Here is an 11,582-nt window from a genome sequence, read left to right as displayed (position 1 = left end):
CAGTGTAGTCCTGCCACTTGGAACAAGCCACTTGTAAGGTTAGGTCAGGATGCTCTTGAGTTTTTCCTTAACCATCCTCTAGGATGTGTCATTGCACCAGTCAACTGGTACCAACTTTGGAAAAGGAAGTGGTGCAAATGTGTCCTCTGGGGTTAAGAATAATTCATTCAGAAATAAAATGCTTACCACTAGTTTCACAATGACCATCACAATGAAATCAACTGAGATGTTGGAATAGAAAGATTTTAGGATTATTTTATGGATTTTCTATAAACCATCTTAATCCATAACACCACATTTATAAAACAATAAGTAAGAACATATGTCCTTATTGCTTCCCAATGTCCTATGAGAATCATTCAGGATAAGACCTGGGAAAAACATTACCATCAGTTGTCCCTTTATTTTGATTACATATGGTAGAGGAACAATGCTGAAGTTTTAGAGTGAATCAGGATGTATTATATCCTTCTAACACATGCTGATTATGTGACTTAGGAGAAATTTAGCTTATATAAAGTGTATGTTTCTTATTTTATAAATTAAAAATGATAAAGGTGACCTGATAATATTTTATATAAATCAGCAACTGAACACTTAACATTTTTGTGGTACATATTATAACACAAAAAGTAGCAAATGACTGAGCCAGCTGGTGTCCTGTAATCACTTGTTGGTGTGGGAAAAACCCCATTTTTGATTACTTGATTGATTTAGAGCTCACCAGTCTTTCTTCCCCAAAGTGTATAGTGTATTCCAAATTCTTAGGTATTATGAGAAGCTCCTGTACTGTAGTTAGCATTTCAATATAAATTTGGTAAAAAGAAATATTTAATGATTACTCTTTTGAGGATATATATATTTAGGACATATATATTTAGGATATGTATATATATATATATATTTAGGATATATATATATATAGATATATAGATATATATAGATATAGATATATTGCAATCTTCTGAGACACTCTTCCAGAAGAATATATATATATATATATATATATATATATATATATATATATTAAATTATATATCTAATTACTATAAAATATAGATATTTTTTCAAGTCACATTTTTCTAGGGATACCAGAAAATCCAGGCAGCATACATTTTGGGTGTGTTAATGGCTTTTCTCCTGTTTTAGAGCTATTTAGGTGATTAGATGCTGTTTGTTTTATGGCCAAAATTCATTAGAGAGGAACATTTCAAAAAGTTTTGTCATTAAAAATATTGTAAATATGGAAAGCTTATTATTCCTTTATATGTTGCTTTCATAAATATCTACTTAGAATAGTGATTTTATACCTTTTTCAACTCATGGCACACATAAATTAATTATGAAAAATCTGTGAAACATCAAAAAATGTATCTATTGCCTGTCTGACAAAATATATATAAATATAATTTTGATTCACTCACATGGAAGGCTATCATCATTTTGGCTGTTATCATTCTTTTATTTGACAATGTAAGGAAAAGCTGTCAGAACCCCTAACTACATAGTCATGTATTGCATGCTTTAAAAATTCTTGTGGCACACCGGTTGAAAATCATTGATTTAGAGTATAACTCATGCAAAAGTCTCAAAGTCCATAATTATTTTGGAGGAGTACTTTTCAATGAAGGTGATATGAAAGTTTTTCCCCACTGCCTGGTGTTATTTTTCAGGATGTTCACTTAGCCTGGCTTTCATAGACAGAAGGGGAACACCTTGTATCAGGTGCTGCGCCAAAGGCAAAGCAGTTAGAGAAGATAGTTTCTACTCAAACTAGTTCTTAATATCTGGGAATGAGGGATGAAATAATTCTAATTTCAGAGACGCTTACCAAGGAGCAATTAAAATTTGTTTGGTTGTATTTTTACACTGAATAATTCTATATTGTGTATTTACCAGAATACATGTGCCTTTAATTACTCCAGGGACAAAAGAGGGAAAGAGATGTCTTCATTTAGTCAGAATCATTATGCCTGACTTGAACTCCACGGCCTTCACCAATCCCAGTGTCTTCATCCTGATGGGCATACCTGGTCTAGAAGACATGCATATGTGGATATCTATCCCTTTCTGCTCGATGTATGTCATTGCCCTCGTGGGAAACATACTCACCCTTTTTATCATCAAAACTGAGATTGCTCTTCACGAACCCATGTTTTATTTTCTTTCCATGTTGGCCATCACAGACCTCATCTTGTCAACCTCCACTCTTCCCAAGATGTTGGTTGTGTTCTGGTTCAATTACCATGAAATCAACTTCCATGCCTGCCTCACTCAGATGTTTTTCATCCATGCTTTCTCTGGGGTGGAGTCAGGGCTTCTCGTGGCCATGGCACTTGACCGGTACGTGGCCATCTGTAATCCTCTGAGACACTCATCCATTCTGACAAATTCTGTGGTGGTTCAGGTGGGCATAGTGGCACTTCTGCGTGGGTTAGTGCTGATGACACCACATCCCTTTCTGGTAAAGAGGTGGCCATATTGCAGGACCAATATCGTCCCCCATACATACTGTGAGCATATGGCTGTGGTGAAGTTGGCTTGTGCTGACATTTCCATCAATAGTCTTTATAGTTTGGCAGTCATTATCTTAATTGTTGGGACCGATGTCGCATGCATCTCTCTGTCTTATATACAGATCCTCCGTACTGTTTTCAAGCTCCCTTCTAAAGATGCCAGGTTGAAGACTCTCAGTACTTGTGGGTCTCATGTTTGTGTCATCCTTACTTTCTATATCCCTGCTCTTTTCTCTTTCCTCACCCACCGATTTAGCAAGCATGTACCAGGCCACTCCCACATCCTACTGGCCAACATGTACTTGTTGGTACCCCCTATGCTGAACCCTGTTATCTATGGAGTAAGGACCAAACAGATCCGAAAATCCGTCCTACAATTATTCATGACTAAAATCAACTGAAACTTATAGGCCCTAGTTTCCAACTTATTTACCTCCTCCAATAATTTCTTTAATATAAATTTCTTGGATTCTAGGATTAGCAAGACCAGGAATTATAATCTTAATTCTTCCACTTACTACCTCTGTATGTTAAAGTTATATTTAATTTAATCTATCTAAACACCTATAAAAGAGAAAAAAGTAATAATTGTGCAATGTTAATGATTGCAAAGTGTTTAGCACTTTTCTAGCATATTTCAACACTTAATAAAGGTAAGATTATTTCAATATCATTCCTTCCCTGAATATGTATTTGTTCAATGTCTTTTCAAAGCATGCACATTAGTTTATCTTATAAGGTTAATTAAATAAAAGCATCCTTCTGACTGTGGCTGGTATTTTTTATTTGCTTTGTTAACTGGAGGAATCTACAAGTAGATAATTCACCATGGCCAGTGTGTTCAGTGGTTAGAGCATCAGCCTGCACACTAAAAGGTCAAGGGTTTGATTCCCAGTCAAGGGTATCTACCTGGGTTGCAGGTTCAATAACCAGCTCCTGTTGAGGTATGTGCAGAGGCAACTAATGGAGATACCTCACATTAATGTTTTTTTTTCCTCTCTCTCCCTCCCTACCTCTCTTCTTCCACTCTCTCTAAAATCAATGGAAAATATATTATCAGGTGGGGATTAACCAAAAAAATTAAAAATAGATAATTCAGATGTCAATCAAGATTTGGTTAATTTGTACTCTCATTATAACCATAGGGAAAGCTAAAGAAAAGTGAGCAAAAGAGAAAAATGTGTGGTAAGCCATATTCTTTCCACCTAGCAATTGATGAGAAGGGTGCATTTTAGAGACTCCCTTGAGAATGAATATTGATTGTAACATGAGTTACTCACACTGCTGGTGTGAACATTAGGTATCATTCAAACTTGTGGAAATTTGAAGAATCAAAACTGCTATTCCTGAAATAAGTAAAATAAAATGATGGCATTGATTTTGGCAATCATAGTTATGTACTAGGCACTTACCTGGTCCTAAAGGATATGATAATAAACAAAAGAAGAAAGATTACTTCCTCTAGTGGAGTTTATAACTGATTTTTTTTAATTTTTAAAAGATGGTAAGTAAAAGTAATGTACACTTATTATCATACTAGAGACCCAGTGCACGAATTCTTGCAAAGGTGGGGTCTGGCCTGCCCACCTCAATGGGGTCCCATCGGACCGGTTTGGCTGGAGGGGGGTGGGGCCACAGGTGGTTGGTCCCCAACACCTGATCAGGGTTTTGGGGACAAATTGGGGGCCGGGCTAGCCAGTGGGGGAAAGAGGCTGATTGGGGCCCAGATCAGGTTGGTTGGCTGCCACAGTGCACGTCATAGCCATCGGTCATTCTAGTCATTCTGCCATTCTGGTTGCTGGGCTTAGATAGATAGATAGATAGATAGATAGATAGATAGATAGATATAGATAGATAACCTTTTAAATAGTACTTAATGCTATGAATTTTAGTCTAATTCATTTTTCAGTTACATCCTATACCTTTTGATTGTTCGTTTTCTCTCTACTTATTCTATTGAATACTGAAAAAGGAATCTTGAATTCTCCAAATAAATCTGTGGGTTTGGCTGCATTTCCTTTTAATTCCATCTGTTTACCTTCATGTAATTGGAGCTCTGCAGGTAGGTACATGTGCATTTAGTATTGTTATGTCTTCCTGAAGAAGTGATTCTTTTATCATTATACTAGAAGCCCAGTGCACAAATTTGTGCACAGGCGGGGTCCCTCAGCCTGGCTGGCAATTAGGCCTATTGGGGGGCCAGCCAGGGCTGATGGGGGAGTCCAGCCAGCCAGAGGGAGGGGCCATGGGAGGTTGGCTATGGGAGCGCACTGACCACTAGGGAGCAGCTCCTGCATTGAACATCTGCCCCCTGGTGGCAAGTGTGCATCATAGTGACTGGCTGGTTGATCTTCCAGTCATTCAGTCATAATGGTCACATAGGCTTTTATATATAGACTAGAGGCCCGGTGCACAAAAATTTGTGTACTGGGGGGAGGGTCCCTCAGCCCAGCCTGTGCCCTCTATCAGTCTGGGACCCCTCGAGGGATGACCACCTGCTGGCTGAGACCTGCTCCCTGGGGGATTGAGCCTAAGATGGCAATCAGACATTTCTCTGGCAGCCCAGGAGCCCTCGGGGGATGTCCACTTGCCAGCGGGGAGCAGACCTAAGCTGCAGTCGGACATCCTTAGTGCTGCTGAGGAGTCAGGAGAGGCTCCCACCATAAGCCTTGCTTGTGGCTGAGCAGAGCTCCCCCATGTGGGAGCACACTGACCTCCAGAGGGCAGCTCCTGCATTAAGCGTCTGCCCCCTGGTGGTGAGTGTGTGTCATAGTGACCAGTCATTTCCAGTCTTTCTGCTGTTAGGGTCAGTTTGCATATTACCCTTTTACTATATAGGATAGAGGCCTGGTGCATGGGTCGGGGCTGGCTGGTTTGCCCTGAATGGTGTCCCGGATCAGAGTGGGGGTCCCCACTGGGGGGCCTGGTCAGCCTGGATGAGGGGCTTATGGCTGTTTTCAGGCTGTCTGCACCCCCTTCAGGGTGGGGGTCCCCACTGTGGTGCCTGGCCAACCTGGATGAGGGGCTGAGGGCTGTTTTCAGGTAGGCCAAGCCTGAAACCGAAGCTCCCAGTCTCTCCTTTTTTTCTTTTTATTCTGGGATTTATTTACCTTCTGTAATTGAAACTTTGTTGCTGCTCCAGCTCCGAGGGTGGCTGGCTGAAAGCAGGTATCTGGGGTTTGTTTAGCTTCTATAATTGCAACATTGTTGCTTAGACTGGAGCTCAGAGCCCAGCTACGGCAGGCAGGAAACCTTGGCTTCCTCCATCACTGGAGCAAGCAAGCCTCATGTTCGCTTCAGCTGCGTGGCTGCCGGCCGCCATCTTTGTTGGCAGTTAATTTGCATATCGCCCTGATTAGCCAATGGGAAGCATAGCGGAGGTATGGTTAATTACCATGTTTGTCTATTATTAGATAGGATAGATAACATCCATCTTTATTTTTTACAATATTTCTTATTCTGATTTCTGTTTGATATTAATGTAGCCACTTTGGTTTCTTTTAAATACTGTTTGCCTGACAAATTAACTTAACTACATATTTATATACTAGAGGTCTGATGCACGAAATTTGTGCAAGAGTAGGCCTTCCTTCCCCTGCTGCTAGCACCAGCTTTCCTCTGGCACCCAGAACCCAGGCTTCCCTTGCAGCCCCGGCTTTATCTGGAAGGTCGTCCAGAAGGATGTCTGGTCTAATTAGTATATTATGCTTTTATTATATTTATATATTAAGTGGGGTTTTGTACACAACCTATAGCTGGATTTTGCTCTTTTATCTGATCTCACTAGCTCCATCATAGATCAATATGTTTAGACTATTTCTACTTGATATAGTTAGTAAAATGAAAGGAAAGCAGGGAAAAAATAGGGATTTCACATTTAATCTCTAAATCCAAATCCTTTTTCCTCCTTCCCTCTCTTCCTCCCTCCCTTCCTTCCTTCCTTCCTTTTGTTGCTTGTGTAACCTGCTATTTCCCTCTGGGTGCTTGTTCTTTAACCAGTGGAAGGAAAGAACATGGGGGAACTTTTTTTAAAAAAAAAATATACATGATACCAGTCAGCTCTTCAAATTTTGACTCCCTGTTTCAACTTGCATGATTTTCTAATTTTATAGGTAACTTCTTTGTATTTTGTCCAGATTTTAGTCTTAATCTGTGGAAGAGATTAGTTGTAGTAGAGTCATTGCATTTTAACCACACTGGACTACCTTAATACACAAAGTTTTAAGCATAAATATAGTATAACAGTTAAAAATAAGTGCTATGTTTAAAAAACAAAGGAAAGGGAATGAGGGGAGTGCTGTGTAGGTGGTGGAAGGTGTGGCTGATGAAAATGGGTCCTTTCACAGAGTTGCAAGATTTATTGTAATAAAAATAGAAGGCTGCCCTCCGGTTCCTGGTGTCTCATCTCTGTCAGTTCCACTTTGGAAAAAGTCCAGCATTGTCTTTATCAGAAATAGAGCCAGTGTTCAGAGATTCTTTGCCATGCCAAAGCTAAGTCCAATTCAGCCTCTGTCCCTGTCCAGCTAGCTTTGTCTTTGCACTCCACCTGACACTACATTTCAGTACCCAGGCTCCTGCTTGGAGCTGGCACTTAGCTGTTAGGCCTGCATGGCTGTTACAGAGAGAGAAGGCAATATAGTTTGTGAATAATGTACAAAGAGAATAATATGACAAAAAGTTCAAGGAATTTTCAGGCACCCAACATATAGAATAGCTAGGAAACACTAATACCTTTGGCTTATACTGTGAATAAGTATGGCATTCATTGAGGATTTTTTAAAAAATATGTTTTCATAACTTTATTAATATCTGACATACAACAAAGTGACCACATTTAAATTGAATAGTTTAATGTATTTTGCCACATGTTTTCAACTATGAAACAATTGTCATAATAAACATAACAAGCATATCTTTTATTCTCTCAAATTTCCTCATGTGCCTATGAAATGCATACCTATTATCATTCCCTAAACCCATCCTACTTTTCTTAGCAATTACAGCTTATATCTACTAGGTTAATTTTTTTACAATTTTATGTAGATGTAATAAAATAATATGTCTCTTTTCTTCTGGTATATACTTCTTTCACTAAGCATAATTATTTTAAGAATCATTCATATATGTTGTGTATTCTTGGTTTATTTCTTTATAACGCTGAATAGTATTATATTATGTGGATGTGTCTCAATTTGTCCATCAAGTCATCATGCTATTTATTTTTTTTGGTTTCTGTTTTTTAGATATTATGAATAAATCAACTATAAATATCTGTGTATAAGACTTGGTGTGAACATGGGCTTACATTTATCATAAGTAAAATTACCTAGGAGTAGTGAGCAATGTTAGCAAGGTTTCAGGATACAAGGTTAATATAGTTTTTACACTTTTAATAAACTTTTACCTATACAACAACAACGAAGAAGTAGAATTTGAAATTATAAACATAATACAATTTATATTAGCATCTAAAAATTAAATATTTAGGTATAAAATCTTTAAAATATGTACAGTATCAATATGTGGAAAATTATACAAATGTGAGGGAAATATATCAAAGAAATAAGCAAATGGAGAAATACCACATGTTCATAGTTAGGAAGACAATATTGTCAATATGTCAGTTCTCAAATCAGTCTGTAGATTCAATACAATCCCAATCAAAATCCCAGCAAATTATTTTTGAATATTGAAAAACTGATTTTATAATTTATGTGAAGAGTAAAAAAATGAATTTGGCAAACACAATATTGAAGGAAAAGAATACAGTTGGAGAACTGACATAACTGGACTTCAAGACTTACTAAGAAACCACAATAATTAAGAGAGCATGGAAGTGGCAAAAGAATAGACAAATACTACTGACATGGAGAAAATCATTAACCCACACACATTCAAGAATCTCATGCCGAAACCGGTTTGGCTCAGTGGATAGAGCGTCGGCCTATGGACTGAAAGGTCCCAGGTTTGATTCCGGTCAAGGGCATGTACCTGGGTTGCGGGCACATCCCCAGTAGGAGATGTGCAGGAGGCAGCTGATCGATGTTTCTCTCTCATCGATGTTCTAACTCTCTATCTCTCTCCCTTCCTTTCTGTAAAAAATCAATAAAATATATTTTTTTTAAAAAAGAATCTCATTACATATTTTACTTAGCCTTACTGCCCTCAGTCATTTTCAGTGAGAAAAAGCTGTATAATCATTTGAAAGTCAAATTATATAAAGGAATCATTGAGTCTGAGTTTAAGAGATTCTAATAAAGGCTGATGTAATGCCTGAGTGACTTTTACATAGTCTCATTTTGGGGTACCCTGAGAGATGTATAAGCTAAATATTACCTGGAAAGAATATCAATTTCCAAATACATTTGGGTCACACATTCTTTACAAATATTCTTACAACTCTGTTCTAAATTTGCTTTGTCCTGACCCCATAAATGACTGGATTGAAACAAGGAGGAACAACCACACATAGACTGGCCAGGAGTATGTGAATATAGCTAGGGACATTTCTACCAAACCAGTGAGTCATAAAGGAGAAAAATGCTGGAGTGTAAAAGGCTAAAATGATACATACATGTGAACCACATGTACCAAGTGCTTTGTGTCAGGCATCTCTGGAAGGAAGACAGAAAACAGCTCATAGGATCTGAACATAGTAGAGGACAAAAAGGATTAAGTTAAAGATGAGGGCAGCAATGGAAAATGAGCCATAGATGATGTAGACTCTTACATTAACACAGGCAATTCCCACATGTTCACAGTAGGTATGAGGGATAACATAGTACCTACAGAAGGATAATCATTTAAGAGGAGGGTAGAGGGGAATGACAAGGAGTACAGTACTGACCTCCTCACTACAAATGAGGCCATGGTGACTATCATTTTGTTGGTGAGAATAGTAGTACATCTCAGTGGATCACAGATGGTGACAAAGTGGTTAATTGCCATGGCCAAGAGTACAACAGATTCCATACCAGTGCAGGTATGGATAAAGAAGATATGGATGAGGCAACCTTTAAAGCCTATCTTCTTAAACCAGAAGATGGCCAACATCTTGGGGATGGTTGAAGTGGAAAGGCCTAGAGCAGTGATGGCGAACCTTTTGAGCTCGGCGTGTCAGCATTTTGAAAAACCCTAACTTAACTCTGGTGCCATGTCACATATAGAAATTTTTTGATATTTGCAACCATAGTAAAACAAAGACTTATATTTTTGATATTTATTTTATATATTTAAATGCCATTTATCAAAGAAAAATCAACCAAAAAAATGAGTTTGCGTGTCACCTCTGACACGCGTGTCATAGGTTCGCTATCACTGGCCTAGATCAATAAAGGAAATAAGAGCCAGGTAGTAGAACATGGGTTGATGAAAACTCTGCTCAGTCTTGATCACAAGTAGGATTGTGATATTTCCCACAAGTGCTATCAAATAAACAACAAAGAAAGGGAAGGCAATCCAAATATGGAAATCTTCTAGACTTTGTATCCCCCCAGAAGGAAGGCAGAGGGATGTGAGGCAGTGTCATTGACAGGACATCTTCCTGAGAACTCTTGGAAAATGCTCTACTGTCTTCTTTGGTATTTCTGGGGAAATATAAGGGATTGCTGAATACCACTATGTATAATAGCATACCAGTAAAACTCTTAACAACATAATGAAAGAAATTTGAGGCTAATTAACTACCAGAGATATTAAAATTATTCCCTATCCCATTTAATATTCCATGGGGATTGTGGAAGTTAGAAACAATTTATTCTGCTGGTAAAGTGGTTCATGGTCATCTTTAGCTCGCTCTTTTGTGAAATGATCATCTGGTTACCCTCCCAGTAACCATAACTTGTGTAACATTTTCAAGTTACCTTGGTACCTGAGTTGATCAGGTACATAAGAGAAACCCTCAAAATGTTATTTTAATAAAGGGCAAGAAATTGAAATGTAAGAAACTTTAGATATGATGGTCAAGAGGATATCCACTTATGAAGCTCATCTGTGCAGCATAGTCCCATTCTGTAGGTGTTACTTTTCCCCTTTTTTACTTTAATAAGACTGTGGTTATAGCCATCTTTTGATGAAATGGGTGCTTCCATGCTGTGATTGAAGAAGCGATTATTAGAATTTTTAGTCAAAAAGTTGTAATTCATTATATAAACAAATAATGTAAAAAAAGATTATCATAATAGAATTAGAAAAAGTAGTTATTAAATTCAGCATTCATATATGAGAGTAAAAAACAAAACCCTTTTAACCAATTAGGCAAAAAAATAAATGTTACTCATTTGGTGAAAGGAATCCATGAAAAACCTATAGCTAATATCATTTTGAATGGTGAAACACTGGAAGGTTTGTCCCTTGGGTTTAAAAAAGGCAAAAACATCAACTAGCATCAATTTTGCTAGAGGGTCTAACAAGCTAAATATGTCAAGAAAAAAAAAGTAATACTGAAATGAAAAAGTAAATGTTCCTATTTAGAAATTACCTGAACAGTTACAGAGAAATAAAAAAAATTAGAAGCAATCATTTCAGTTATTAATTGCTCAGGTATAAGCATCAATATTATTAGCAAACAATTACAAATTAAAATTTTAAATTATAATTTTGTAAAATTTTGAAATACCACTTACAATGGCATGAAAACATGGGGTACTTAGTAATAAACATTTAAATTATAAAACATGAAAGAATTTAAGGAGACAATTTATAAAAATTATATAACATTCATGGTTTGGATGACAAATATGTTAAGATGTCAATTCTTCCTAAATTTATCAATAAATTTAAAACAGCTTCAATCAATACCAAAAAATGTAAGCTTATTCTAAAATAACTATAGAAATATCCTAAATTCATTGGAAAAAGAATATCAAAACTGTGGGACTTAAAATAAAGAACTTCAAATTTATAAAACTATAGTAATTAAGAGAGTGTGGCAATTGCATAGTGATAGATAAGTAGAGCATAATAGAAAAAAAGACAGAATTAGGCACATTTCATGTCCTAAATTCAATTACATAAAGTGACCAATGCAGCAATTCAATGAAGATAGAAAAGCCATTTCTAACAATG

The 11,582-nt window shown here is 37.1% G+C and overlaps 1 protein-coding gene and 1 pseudogene across 1 annotated transcript; one reads left to right on the top strand and one right to left on the bottom strand.

The window, feature by feature from the left end:
- Positions 1-1,969: 1,969 nt before the first annotated feature.
- Positions 1,970-2,917, top strand: LOC102430638 (olfactory receptor 52E4). The gene has a single exon (XM_006094605.1). It carries the CDS (start codon positions 1,970-1,972, stop codon positions 2,915-2,917), a length of 948 nt encoding a protein of 315 aa, XP_006094667.1.
- A 5,969-nt stretch (positions 2,918-8,886) lies between these two features.
- Positions 8,887-10,606, bottom strand: LOC102430331 (annotated as a pseudogene).
- Positions 10,607-11,582: the final 976 nt, after the last annotated feature.

Source organism: Myotis lucifugus, unplaced genomic scaffold, assembly GCF_000147115.1.
Source record: "Myotis lucifugus unplaced genomic scaffold, Myoluc2.0 scaffold_138, whole genome shotgun sequence".
Classification (NCBI taxonomy): Eukaryota; Metazoa; Chordata; class Mammalia; order Chiroptera; family Vespertilionidae; genus Myotis; species Myotis lucifugus.
The sequence above is the reverse complement of the archived record's forward strand: the minus strand, read 5'-3'. Positions and strand labels throughout refer to the sequence as shown.

What these genes read in the sequence shown, in the direction of transcription:
- LOC102430638 (XM_006094605.1), top strand. Translation starts at nt 1,970, where the DNA reads ATGCCTGACTTGAACTCCACGGCCTTCACCAATCCCAGTGTCTTCATC.